A 14,017-nucleotide genomic window follows, 5' to 3' on the forward strand; every position below is an offset into this window, starting at 1 on the left:
CCATCTCACCCCAGTACAGACAGTGGGCCACAGCCAAGCCCATCTATCGGTCTGCCTGTGAGTGTGTGCGTCAGACCATTAAGTCTGACCCAGCAAAAGAGAGAGAGAGAGAGCCCTATAGCTGGAAAGGGTAATGATGGAAGGAAATTACATTCTGGCTAGTGACTCCTCTGCTGAGTGTGTGCGTGAGGCAGATAGCACTTAGAGGGCGAATGAATCAAGTGTTCAGTTTATTTCTCTCCTATTATTCTCTGTTATAATGTTTCAACACTGCATCAACTTGACCGACCTACACTATCAAAACATTTTAAAAAACAAGTAAAGAGGATTTTTTCCTCCTCCCTCTCCTGCTCTGTTTGTGGAAAGGTCAGCAGCAAACAGGTTCAAGGTTGAAACTGGCTGAACTGTAAATGGATTGCTTTTACAGTTAGTCTATATAGTGACCATCACCAACACTGCTGTCCACATCGGAAGGATTTTACACAGTAAAATACGATACACAGTATTTCACACACTTTGGAAAGTGGTTCATTATGTATACACTAGTACACTAGTTTGTTTTAAATAAACTTGCAGGATCACCTAGCGATAGATTAAGGAACACTAATATGTACTTATTGTACGCAAGAATCCAACTGTGTAAATGTCCAATACAAATATCTAACAAATGTCCAAGTTTATGTATTTAGTCATTATTCAACATACATCTTCTATTTAAGATGATTTTTGCATGATTGAAAAGATGACAGTATACTGTAGCTCCAAACAGTAAATGTGTGCAGAGAAAGAGGGGTATGACATGCAACAAAGGTCTCCGGCTGGAACCGAACCAGACACATTGCAGCTGTATTGCATTGTCTTAACCACACGGCCAGCAGGATGGCCCTAAATTAATGTCATTGTGCGAAATTTCCTGGAAGTCTGGACCAAAGCAGAGGACCAACCGACAGACCGACAATGCCATCCCAGGAACCTCGCCGCTAGCGTGGCTGAAAATGTTTGCAAGCATAGTTTCTCTAGATTGTATTTGCGATTTTGTTAACAATTCTAACAGCTTCAAAAGAGCTCTGTTAGAATTGTTAACAAAACAGCAAATACATTGGATAGATTGTGGAGAACTAAGAACAGTAAAACTTAGTTCACATGAGAAGAAAAAGGGATCAGCTCTACAAGCTCAGAACGGAATTGAACCTGAACCTTACTGCTCTCATACATAGAGCGTATGGAGTGGAAGTGCTTTTTGGTCTTTAAATCTGTTTATGAGGAACCTGAACCACGCAGACACAATAATAGGTAGAAGCTGACAGTTTACCAGAAAAAGAAAACCACAGCTCGCCTGCTGGGAAGCTGTCATCTCCTCCTCTACAGCTGGTTTACTCTGCACGGTTCACAATTTTTAATGCACAAATACAAACCAGTTTCTCCCTCGCAACAACACGCACACACACATCACCTAGTGACATAGAATATGGAAGCCGAAACAAGAAAAACAAGAAAATGAGCTTTCATGCTCTCTAATCTGCTTTACTGTGTCCCCAGACTCACTTATCACTCATTAATATGTGTGATGTCCAACAAGAAAACAAATCTCACCTGGCGTCCCTCTCAGCAGCTCCTCCCTCGATAACGGTCTTGACAAAGATGCCCAGTTTCTCCAGGCCTGCATCAGCGCCGACACCCATCCCGATGATACTGATGCCTAGGCCGTCATCATCTGGAAAAACACACACACACACACACACACACACACACACACACACACACACACACACACACACACACACACACATAGTTAGAGTGTGAATGTGTGTGATGGGTTAAAGGCCTCCATTTTCTAACTTTCCAATGAGCTTGGAACAAACCCAAAATGGCTCCTAGTAAACTGATATCAGGTGGACTGAGGGATGCATGCAAACAATGGATGGATGAATACAGTCCACAAAAGAACAGTTGATTTATTAATGGAGAAGAGGAAGAGACATTTACTATAGGCAGGGTGGCCTTCAGATGAAATGTGCTGGATGGGAAATTCCCTTCCAGCGTAGCATTTGTCCGTCTCCATCCTGCATTAATTATTCACGAGTTGTTAGGGTTACGTAACAGTGAGTGGATGGTGAAATCCTATGATGTAAAGTCATTCTATTTCAGGTTCTTGGCAATATTGGATTTCAACACAGGAAAACCTCAACAGCTCATGCGGGGGAATTAGGACAAACCGTGCACTACAATATCTTTTATTGTGATCAAAGGAGATTTGTAGTGAACTTCTGCATTTAAACAGGATGCTGAAAAGCAGTAAATACGTTTTTTAAGGGTTTTGAAAATAATAAAATCTTATCGTTAATTAAATTGGGGGAGGGGGGGATGGATAAAGAAATACTGAAAGAAAAGTAATGAAGAAACAACCTTTTTGATAGAAAGGCGAAAATACCTAATACATACCTAAAGAAAAGTGACATCCTATATGCAAGTGATTCTATCTACTGCGTCTATTGGGTAACTGACAGGATCCACCTCCTCGTTACGAAGTTCTTAGATTTTCTTTCCCACCTTTCTCTAGCTCCACTGGGAAAAGCTCCAGTTTCTCCACCCTCTTCTCCAGCTCGTACTCTGCGGAGGAGGCCACAGGATCCACCTCTTCGTTACGACGGTCATAGTCCTCGTTGGAGTAGGTGTTGAACACCTGGAGACGGAGCACAAGGCGTTAACGGACTTTAGCACACAAAATCAAATATAGAAGTTGGCTCGCATGATGGATATAGAAATAACCGCCTCAGCAGCATGATTCTGGATACTTAAGGACATTTTTATAAAGGAGATATTGTACCTACAAATATGACAAGGCACTTATATTCTTTGATGAGTAAACAGTGAGTATAGCTTTTATGTTCCAAACCGATGCATTATCTACACAACAAAGCTGACAACGCTGTTGGACCTTCTAACAAAATACAACTACCACCACAAAGCAGCCCCTTAAGCAACAGGAAACTGTAGTGTAGAGAAACATAATGCGTGGTCCTCGTAGGAGCCTCTCCTCCACAGCAAGAGTCAACCGTCACTTCACATCTCATCCCTGCCAAGCGCTCCCACTGCTCTCTGCACCGTAGAGGAGGGGGAGGAGGTGAGAGAGCTGTGCACAAGCAGACTCGAACATGCATGCTGTTGTCACTCACGTCTGAAGCTCAGGGTTCTGCAGAAAGCAAAGTGTTTACGCGGATATGTGCATAGGCACACTTGGATGATGATTTAGGCGTCAACCCGGCTGTCTGTTTCTCAGTCAGACACCAACTGAACACCCACACTGATTGCAGCTGCTATTATTAAAATCTGAGAAACTAGTGACATTTGCCACACAATGCTGTCTCCTACAAGCAAGGATTTCAGAGTAGGAATATTACACATTTAGTTTGATGAAGTGACATATCAAACAACGCTGCACGCCCAAAGAGTTTTACCACATCCATCCTGCTGCAGTGTCAATGAGCAAGTTAGTCACTGCCTATCTCCGTGCCCTGTCCTCTTTGAACTGGGTGAAAGAGGTCAATGAGGCATTATGTCACATTACATGCATTGATTGAAGCCTGAAGCCAGATTTTTGTTTGTCAATAAGCAATGCTGGCTTCTCTCATCAACATTTTAGTATTGTTGGAACCGTGAAAGTCATGTTGTATGGGTTATGTCTTGCCACATGATAAAGATGCAACAAACTACAGTGAATAATGGCACTCTGTTTAAGAGACACTGTGCTGGTTGTACACACAGCTTGGGCACATTGATGTAGCTTGACGCAGCTAGAGTTGGTTGTTATTCTTTCCCCTGTGTGAGCCTGCGTGAGCTCTATCCATGACCTCCCTACCATCAATCACACACACACACACACACACACACACACAATGAATACTAACACTTGCCTTGTCCGGGATGTCCTGAATGTGATGCTACCATTGGCAGTAAGTACACTCTCTAATGGCCCCTCTAAGTCACTGTGTGCTATCTACAAACACATTAGCATGTGGCCAGTCACTTGAGAGGGAGAGAGAAAGAGAAAGAGAAAGAGAGAAAGAGAGAGAGAGAGAGAGAGAGAGAGAGAGAGAGAGAGAGAGAGAGAGGTCATGGAGAGAGATGAGGACAGATGAGTGTGGATCCATGAGAGAAGGCAAGCAAAGAAGAGACATAGGAGGCACAGTGATGGAGATAGATAAGAAAAGGGCAGGAGAGGGAATTCCAAAGAATGTTAGAGACAGATGAACTGAAAAGGCAAAGGATGGACAAGAGAGCATTTGTGACTGAGAGATGGATTGACAAGATAGAAAAAGAGCATGCACAGAGGAAACAAGAATAGGTAGAAAGAGGGTGAAAGAGAAACAAAGAGACAGACTGTAGCATTGAATGGAAATCATTTACCCACAAGATAAGTAAAAATCCTGGCGGTTATCGGGCTCTAAACAGAAACTACTGGTATATATTTCCAGATTGTCCGAACACCACTTGGTTTTCTAGTGAGGAAAGGCCATGTTCAGTCAATGTGGTACATATTAAGGCACCCAAAGACACAGCTCAAAAATCCCCCTGGCGTAAAAAAGGATAAAAAAGGTAGAAGAGACATGAGAGAAATGTGAATGTCAACCAGTGCAGACTGATTACTGATTCAATTGATGTCTTTTTTAGGGTTTTACTATAAGTATACATTTTTACATTTCTCTTCTTAGATAGGATATAGTCTATAATCTTGTTCTCTGACAATAGTTTAGTTCTGTCAAAAAAAAGGAAGGACAAAAAAACAGACAGTAACGTGTGAGACTGCGACTGTGTTTAACCTTGCAGTATGGTAGGATACTGCTGCCTGCTGCGTGTTTTACTATAGGGAGCTGAAAAATGGCCAGAGTACAGGTCAGGACCAGGCCCGCAGCTGGCAACCACAAGTCTGACCACAATCTGTAGAACAGACAGTTCGGACTGCTGCCAACCACACATGTATAATGGCTAGAGGTGACGAGATCTCGCGCAAGATTAAATGTGACGAGATTTCTCGTCTAAGTAAAAAGTATCTTGCATAGAAAATCCCCCAGCCGTTCTCCAAAGTTGACTAAAGCTGCCTGGAAAACCCATTGTTAGAACGTTAGAGAATTCTCTCTCTCGCTCTCTCTCTCTTCCACAGCGTGCAGTTCACTGTGGCGCTATCTCGCGCAGACCACTCTCTTTCTTAAAAATGAGTCGGGAAGCAGACAGCATCTTTACTTTTAATGATATTAAACAAAGAGAAATGTTCTCCCTTCATCCAATGGTCATAAATCGATACTAGAGTAGCCTACTTCCTTGTTTAGTGCTACAATTAATAAAATGCAGAGGAGAAAATAGCATCTGTCTTCACAAAAATCATCTGTTGAGTGTTTTATGGTAATTTATTTGTGCTTTAGAATGTCTTCAATGTAAAACAATAGTAAAATAAGCTTTATTTCTCTCTGTCTACTGTACAATGACAGATTCAAGTACGAAACATTTGGTCTCAACAGTCTCAACTACTGCCAGAAAACGCTTAGTTACGTTGTAACCTTGGTTCTCTGAGTGAAGAGACTCTCTCTCCACCATACATATGGAATAAGTAACAAGTAATAAGGAGAGAAGCCAGTCATTTGAGTTTATGGCAAAACCTTTCAGTGCTTGGTTTTCATTTTGTGACTTTTGTTTGAATAAAGGACTATTTTTCCAGTCTTATTTCTTCATTGAAGTTTTCTGTAAAATAGTGTTAAAATCTCACCTTTCACCTCGATTTCGTGAACAGAATCTCGTGTCTCGTCTCCTGAGCTGGGTGTCTCATCACACACCTAATAATGGCTATATTCAACATTGACATTATACATATATGCTGGCTGCATGGATCTATAGGGATGGCAAGGTTGGTCTGTAGGTTGATCGGTCAGTCCACCACTTTGGTCCAGGCTGAAATATTTCAACGACTACCAGGTGGATTGCCATGACATTTAGTACTGACATTCATGGTGCCCACAGGGTGACCTCTACCGACTTTGTTGATTCCCTGACTTTTCCTCATTTTTGGTTCTGAGTGAAATGTCTGGACAAGTATGGGATTGACTGCCATGGAATTTGCTAGATACATTCATCTTTCCCACAGGATGAATCCTACTGAGGTAAACAAACACAGGTATTGTCGGATCTGTCAAGTTTTGCACCAACACTGTCTGTATGTAGGGACAGACTCAAGAGACAAAATAAATCTTGACAGCTCCACCAAACTTAATATGACACATGTCAATATGTTTACCCACATAATCCAATAGATGGATCCCTGGGAACAGCAATGTCACAGCACTTCACCCTTATCTGCATTAATAACCGCCAAGATGACAAACACCTACACATTTCCACTTTCAAGTACAGTTGGTGTGTGCTGAGGCAGGTCATTATGCTCAACTTAAATTTAGTTTTTATTGAAGAGGCAGCGCACAAGGACAACCACTGAATATCGAAGTATAATGGGCCGTATACCCATGTGGTGCCCACCTGGACTTGAATTGTATTAGGATTTTTGAGAGATTAAACAACACACAACCATTTCCAAGTAAATATATTCATCTACGCTGCCTGCAATTTCTTTTAGGTTTAATGCACTCTGGAAGAAAAAAGCTTGTGTCAACAGAAAGTCAAAATTTTGGGATTTGCATAAAAGTGCCTTATTTTGAGATGGCTGGCCGTATAACTTAAAATCATAAAGTAGGGTTTTAAATAATTTTATGGACTCTGAGGTAATCCACACAACACACTGATCGATGCCCCTGATACCAAACACACACATTTTTGCGTTTTGTCAGTAATCAGACCCCTTACAATGGAGGTACTGGTACTTAAGTGCAGACAGCAGTTCTGCTTGGGCATCCACAGATTGGCAGTGTTGTTATCTGATCTCCAGGCCTCACAGGAGCATAGAGGGATTTGGTTTGACTCTTCTGAAATGCAGTTGTAATGTCATTTGTGGATGCTGCTGCAGCTGCTGTGATTCTGCAGATGCTCCCGGATGCTCTCAGCCACTAACTTTAATAAAGCTGAGCCCTCTCACTCAGTACAAATGCCTCTCGCTCTCTCTGTTTTTGCATATGGGTGCTTGAGTATGTATGCTAAAATTGCACATAAAGTATTTGAATGATAACAGTATGAGTAAGCATGCAAGCTTTGTGTGCATGTATGTACAGCCAATTAAAGTTTCTTTGCAGGTACATGTCTGCATTAGCATGCATGCATACATGTAGATGATGCCAAGCTGGTGTCCTGAATCAAGATTCATCTCATTGCCTATGGTGATAGATGACAACCTCTCAGCCAAATAATGTCTGTCATTCTGTCTGGATAGCATTTGGCCTAGCCTCAGGAACAGAGGAGCGGGGATTAACCAAGGGCCTAGTAAGCCCCAGGGGGAGGAGAGGAAGAGGGAGCAACAGAGCATGGGGGTAAGGCTGGAGGAGAAAACGGTATAAAAAGGAGATAACATTATTGGGGAGTACATGGGGAGGAGAGGAAGGGGCAGTAAAATGAGACACGGAGATGGAGGACTGGGACAAAAAAAGCAGAGGACAAATGAGTTGACACAGAGTTGCAGGAAGCTGTAAGATGGTGAGAAAATGAAGGAGTAGTAAATGAACAGGAAGAATCGAGTTTACAGAGGATGGGAGGCAATATCCACAGGGAGAGAAAGAGTGACTCATATGATTCATGGGTTAGAGCATCAGCAGACAGTGAGGCTATTGTAGAGTGAAACAGGCAATAAGAAAAAGAAAAAAAATGAAAATGAAAAAAAGAAAAAGCTGAAAAGCGGGCAAGGCTTGGGGTAATTTGCTCTAGGGTTGTTTGAGTCCCTGCCTTAGATGTCACAGCATGGCGCCCATGCCCGGCCCACTGCCTCTGATGGTATTAAACTGGGCCTTTGGTGTGTTCGTGCCAGTGGAGGCGCCCGCACTGCGCCTTTCAGACAGCGGACGCTGCCCAAGGCAATACGAGACTGGAAAGCCCAGAAGAAATGCTCCTACTGCTGTGGCACGAGATCAGCAAACCCTGCAGTGGATTAACTACAGCCTGACATACGCACACACATAGACACACAGTCTGCTCGACAGCTCAGCACATTTGCATTCCATTACTTCTACCTGTGGCCACCGACCCACTCGCACAACAACGTGCCGGAGAGCTGACAGGTGCTGAAGAAAGTGTCTGGATGCTGAGGGGACGAGACACTTGCTCATGATGGAAATTAATTAATGTCTCGCGAGAGCAGACAGAGAGAGACAGATATAAAGAGGTGGTGATGGGACGAAGTGATAAAAAGAGAGAAACAAACAGAAACATTCAGTAACCCATTCTATATAAAGATAAGTGAGAATATACAGATTTTACAGTCAATTCAAGGACAACCTGTCTGTCATCTTGGCATACATCACCCCTCGTCTCAGGAAGTGAAACTGGCTTTTGACATGTCGGGGAATGCCAAAATCTAACAAGTCAGCATTTCTTTTTTTAACTTAAGTATCTTCTGCATACAAAGTAGACACATACTGTTCATATAAGTGGTCTTTTTTCAAATCTTTTAGCTATATCCACTGATAATATGTACTCTTTTCATAATGTAATTAAGATTTAATTAGAGTAGTTCTAGAGCTTTTTTTCAGCTGCTGTTTCTGTGGCCGGCTTGTTTTTTCCCCCCTCAAAAAATGCACTTCACTGCACAATACCACTGGGTGCCATGACTCCCACTAACAAATCAAGCCACTGGCCAACTACAGGATGAGGGACACAGAGAGTGAGGGCGAGTGAGGGCAAGAGAGAGCGAGAGGCCAGCAGAGCATAGTAAACAACTGCAACTGAATGGCTGCAGACAATGTCCTGCTTTATTTTATGTCTTGGTCATGTACAGTGAGTAGGAGGCTGCGATCAGAGGAAACATAACAACATGTTGCTTGTTACAGTATTGATGCTCTAATGCCCACTTGCTATGATATGTTCTTCATTATGCTGCAACAATGACTTGGCAGAGTTTGGGACCACAGTCAGTATTCATATTGTTACAGATCATAATAGCCACTCTGTGTGATCTGCAGTAATTCTGTTTGTGGCATAGATTTCAGGACAGAAATCACTTGAAAGGGTTGGTAAGTTTAAATTCAGACAGTTCACCTTAATCATGTTCCGGACTAAAAACAAGGAAATGGTGACAGCGCAGCAGTCTGAACTGTCTTTAGCAATGGCTTAGCAAACATTGGGTCACTGAGACACTCTGTTCTGTGCAGTTTTTTAACAGCAATAAAAAACTGGCAGCACACTAATGACATCATTAGTAGGGGACCAGATTGGGTTAGTGGTGTTTGTATCACGGTTCGTGATGACACAGTCCACTGTGTGGCAACTGACCATCGTCAGAAACCGCAAGGCATGTCTCGCCTTTCCTGGATCATTAAAAATGCATCCCCCGGGTAGGATCCGGTGGCACCGCAACAAGCAAACAAAAAACCACTGCATTAATAATGGAGTGACTAAGCTACATGCACGCACAAATAAGCACATACCCAACACCCGAGTTTGGAGTAGTTGTAACTGTCAGAGATAAAAGAGGAAGGACGAATATTTTCCATTCATAGCTGGATTGGCTGGATATCTGCATAATAACATATAAAGCCATCACACAAGTTTCTCTACGACTACTGTAGATGATTTGTAAGGAATCTAGTTGTTAGTCAAAATTTTTCAGATAAGCCCCCCCCGAAAAGAAGCTTAACCAAAATACATGACCGTCAGTCTGACATAGCTCAGCTGCTGTTTTTGCTGGTCTAACCAAAATGTCAGCTGTTATATCGCTGCTGTAGCAGTGTCGGAACTCCCTCCCTACAATACCCTGCTCTCTCCCATTATGACCAGCCACAGATTGCATAATTAGGAAGCGGACAACCAGTTTCACTCAGCTCGAAGAGGGAAAACATCAGATTTCAGGACAGGAAGGAGACCAATTGGGTGCTAAAGAATGTAGTAATTAAGAGATATACAGATACAAAAAGATCTGTATTCTAAATAATATGGCAAAATACCATTTAGCAGCAGTTAATCAGCATTATGAGTTTTTGTAGACTTTGTCCCAATCATTGAGAATTATTAAAACAAAGACGACTTACATATCTGCAAAATTTATTTTGAGCTGAAAAGGCAACCACTGCAACACTAGACTATATTGGAACACTAGACTATATTGAAGGTGGCTAAGCTGCTTCAGGCCTTTTTTTACAAATGACATTGCCAAAACCCATGTCAGTATTGGTTCCAAAATCCGAGCAATGCTGTTACACATATACCATCATCCAGAAAGACAGACTGCCCTTAAGTAGAGTAATCCTATCCATCAAAAACACAGTCAGAAAGTCCCTGGGTGGAAGCCATCTCATTTGAGCTTGTGAAGCACAAGACTGTATTAGGTGATGCTCCAGATAAGGATGATGTTAGAATCACATTTTACTGCTGATGCATGTAAGTTGGATTTAAGCCTGTTTACAGGCATGCACAGTAGGGAGGTTAGGCTCTTTGTTTTTTTTATATACTGTATTAAGTGCAGTCAAACAAGCTCCCAATGGTTCAAAAATGTCTGGCAAGTCTGTGGAACGGCACTTGGAGGGTGCTAGTTGGCATTTTCTCTGTTTTAAAGCATCAGCAACTTTGTCTTTATGTTCTTTCATGCTCCAGTAAAGTACAAGATGAGTCTCTGAATTGGTTTGATGTACTGCCGCCTGAGTTGCAAACTCACATAAAGCAAAAGTACACATGGAAAATGTGAGTAGGTTGTCTTTGCAACCAAGTGTCTATAGTGGGATTTAAATCAGTCTGAGGCAGGGGTGGGTTTAGATAGTGGTGCCAGACTGAGGATACAGTAAAGCAGTAATAGCAATAATACACTGTACATTATTAATAGTTACATTGTTTATGAGTGTAATAAATTAATGCCAAACTTTATATACTGTAATATATAATACTTTATATTTTCCAATATGAAATAATATCAATAATTTGTAACTCCAAATAGCTTGTAGCCATGAAGAGATTATGAGACAATATGCCCATGGACACAGACATGTACAAAGTCCCCCACTCCTCCGATATAGGAGGAAGACACCTAGATCAATCAGCGTCCTGAGCTACTGGCAACTATGGGCGTTGTTTAGGTGTGCGTGAAGACACAGAGAGGTGACTGTTTGTTTAAAACAACGATGGTGGCTCCTAAAGTGGTTAGCGTTGATGCTGCAATAGCATCAGTTATATCAGAACTGGAGAGTATTTCTTCATTGAAAGAAGAGCAAAGAACGGCACTGATGGCAAAGATGTGTTCACTCTTCTCCCAACTAGCTTCGGCTAGAATTTGATAGACAGATGGTTCATCCAATCACCAATCTCAATGATGCTTCTCAGTTGGTTCTGTGTAACAAGCCATCTGATGCATCAGGTTAGGTCCAGGGGCCCCTCGACCTGTACCTAGTAGGCCTGTAATACTAACAAGCCAACTACCTATCACCTTCTGTCTCTGAAATGGGGGGCACCAGGGGTGGCCAGATTCCTGAGGGGGGCCCGTGCCCCCGTGGCCACTGCTCTGGTCCCCGCCCCTGAGGCAAATGAGTCATCTAAGTCATTTGTTTTCAAAGTGGGGTCCGGGTACCCCCCAGGGGTCCTTAAGGGGGTTCCCAGCAAAAAGGGGAATCATTTATTTTCACTATAAGTCCATCCTCAAGTAACACAACGGCAGAATGTATGACTATTTTGACTAAAAGCAGAAGTCCTATATAATGGTAGACTGGGTAAACCCTGACAAACTTCCGGCAAATTTGAGATTTGCTCTGCAAGTCAGTCTGGCGAAGAGCCCATTCAAACCCATTTCCAATGTCCCCTAAATCGAGGCACCAATCACAACCGCTGAGGCAGGCTTTACACCAATCACAACCTTTGAGGCGGGCTTTATGCGACGATGATAGCGCAGCGACGGCGAGCAGCTTTTTGTTTACATTCAACATGAATGCTACCGAAGCGCAGCGTCACCTGGATCGTTGGTCTGATTGGTTGAAGGACTATCCAATACGCCCAGGGGCATTTGAGTGGTGTCCGTTGGAGACGCCCCTTTGGAAATGAACTGTCAATGAACCTTTCCCAGACCCACTCTCAGTTACAACTGAGAAGGGTCTGGTATCAACCAGGTTAATATAATGGGGATCCCCTGGTCCGGTTTGGTGCCAGTTTAGGTTGTCCTTGACGTGAAAAAGCTTGGAAACCACTGATCTAAGTGTTGACCTCACATCCTTTTAAATACAGAACACTAACTTTCCAAGGTACATAAAAAAGAATAAACACAACCATCCCTGTTACAGAACACCACTGCAGTCAAAACATCTAGAAAAAGACATTCATAAAAATGTCTTGCAGCTCCAAAACCATTGCCACAGAGAAGAGGAGCGACACACATCTATCATATCGATTATGGCTCTGAGCTCAGCAGAATCTAATGGACAAAACGCCAGTCTCTGTGATACGGTCACAGACAGCATGTGAAGCGGAGGGGCTGATTACAGAACCACGTCAGTGGCCGGTGAACTGGTGCTCAGATCATCACATCTGCCTAATTCCATTAAGATGTCACGGTGTCTGATGAACATGCAGTTTCTCTACAGGCACAAAAGGTATCATTAAAAAAATTGATCCTAAAGCCATTCATGTAGAGAGGGAGAGAGAAAAACAAGAGGAGACTGACACAGCAGACTGTGTGCAGAGGGAGAAGACGTGTTCTTATGTCAAACTCCTGGGGTGTGGTTCCACAAAGAGAAAACACTGCATGCAAAGATATCTGCAACAAGTGTGAGATGGTTAAAAGCTTTTGGGAAATGTTTGTGATCAAGAAACACACAGGGGAACTGAACACTGGCTGAGATGTGTGCCATACCTTTCAGCTGTCATATCAGCTGCATAGAACATACTTGGACAACAGGACATAAAAAGTGCGACAGAAAATGTAATCTACTTCAATGCTACTACATCAATCTATATGCCACTGACTGAAAAAAACTAACTAGAGGTTCTATTATCAAAGATAAAACCACTTGCTTGAATGAACATGAGATCTGATTCTCTTCTGTAGGTCAGTGCCTTCGGGAGAGCAGCCTGCCATCACCTCAGGCAGCTCAAAGCAGTCGCTTCTCACTGGGTCAGTCAGGATGTTACAGATGAGTGAAAGGATGTGGAAATAATCATTAATAAAAAAACTAAAAGTATAATGTTTACCATGTTCACCATCTTAGTTTACCATGTAAGCTGCAAACAATTGGTAATTAGCAATAAACACAACTGAGTCTGATTAGTTCTGCAGGTTGGGCATGAACCAATTGGACAATAAACAAAATCTTAACCTGATAATGGCACTCAATGAAAAGTCAGGGGATCACCAAAATTATTACAGTTCATCCTGAGGCAGGCATACATATATTAACCAACATTCATGGCAATCTATACAATAGTTGTAGAGACATTTCACTCAAAACCACAAGTGTAAACCTCATGGTGGCACTATACGAAAGACAGGCAACCCCTAAAGTCATTAAGATTAATCGTCTGGGAACCATGAATGTCTATACAAAATGTTGGGCCAATCCTAGTAGATTGAGTAGGTCGAGATATTTCACAGGATACGCTGGTGGCGCTAGAGTACAGGTATGGGAATCACTAAAGTGATTAGGATTTATCCACTTTATCCCCAGAACCATAAATGTCTGAACCAAATTTCATGGGAATCCATCCAATAGTCGTCAAGACACCTCACTTGAAAAAATGTCAACCCATGGTGGTGCTAGATGAAAAGTCAGCACCACCAGTAGGATTCACCCTCTGGGGACCACGATTGCACAGACAATCCCTCCAATAGCTGTTGAGATATTTCATTTTGGACCAAAGTGGTGGACCGCCATACCAACCGATAGCCATCCACAGACACATG

General features: G+C 42.5%; 1 protein-coding gene across 11 annotated transcripts in view; it reads right to left on the reverse strand.

Annotated features, from left to right (window-relative positions):
* The window catches only part of ppp1r9a (protein phosphatase 1, regulatory subunit 9A), a 50,698-nt gene that overhangs the window by 26,881 nt on the left and 9,800 nt on the right, over positions 1 to 14,017 (reverse strand). For all 11 annotated transcript variants that reach the window (XM_039820031.1, XM_039820030.1, XM_039820040.1 and 8 more), the window contains exons 3-4: positions 2,551 to 2,683; positions 1,594 to 1,714 (exon numbers count right to left, since the gene is read on the reverse strand). In XM_039820031.1, coding sequence (XP_039675965.1) covers positions 1,594 to 1,714; positions 2,551 to 2,683 — 254 coding nt within the window. The remainder of the gene's footprint in view (positions 1 to 1,593; positions 1,715 to 2,550; positions 2,684 to 14,017) is intronic.

Source organism: Perca fluviatilis, chromosome 13, assembly GCF_010015445.1.
Source record: "Perca fluviatilis chromosome 13, GENO_Pfluv_1.0, whole genome shotgun sequence".
Classification (NCBI taxonomy): domain Eukaryota; kingdom Metazoa; phylum Chordata; class Actinopteri; order Perciformes; family Percidae; genus Perca; species Perca fluviatilis.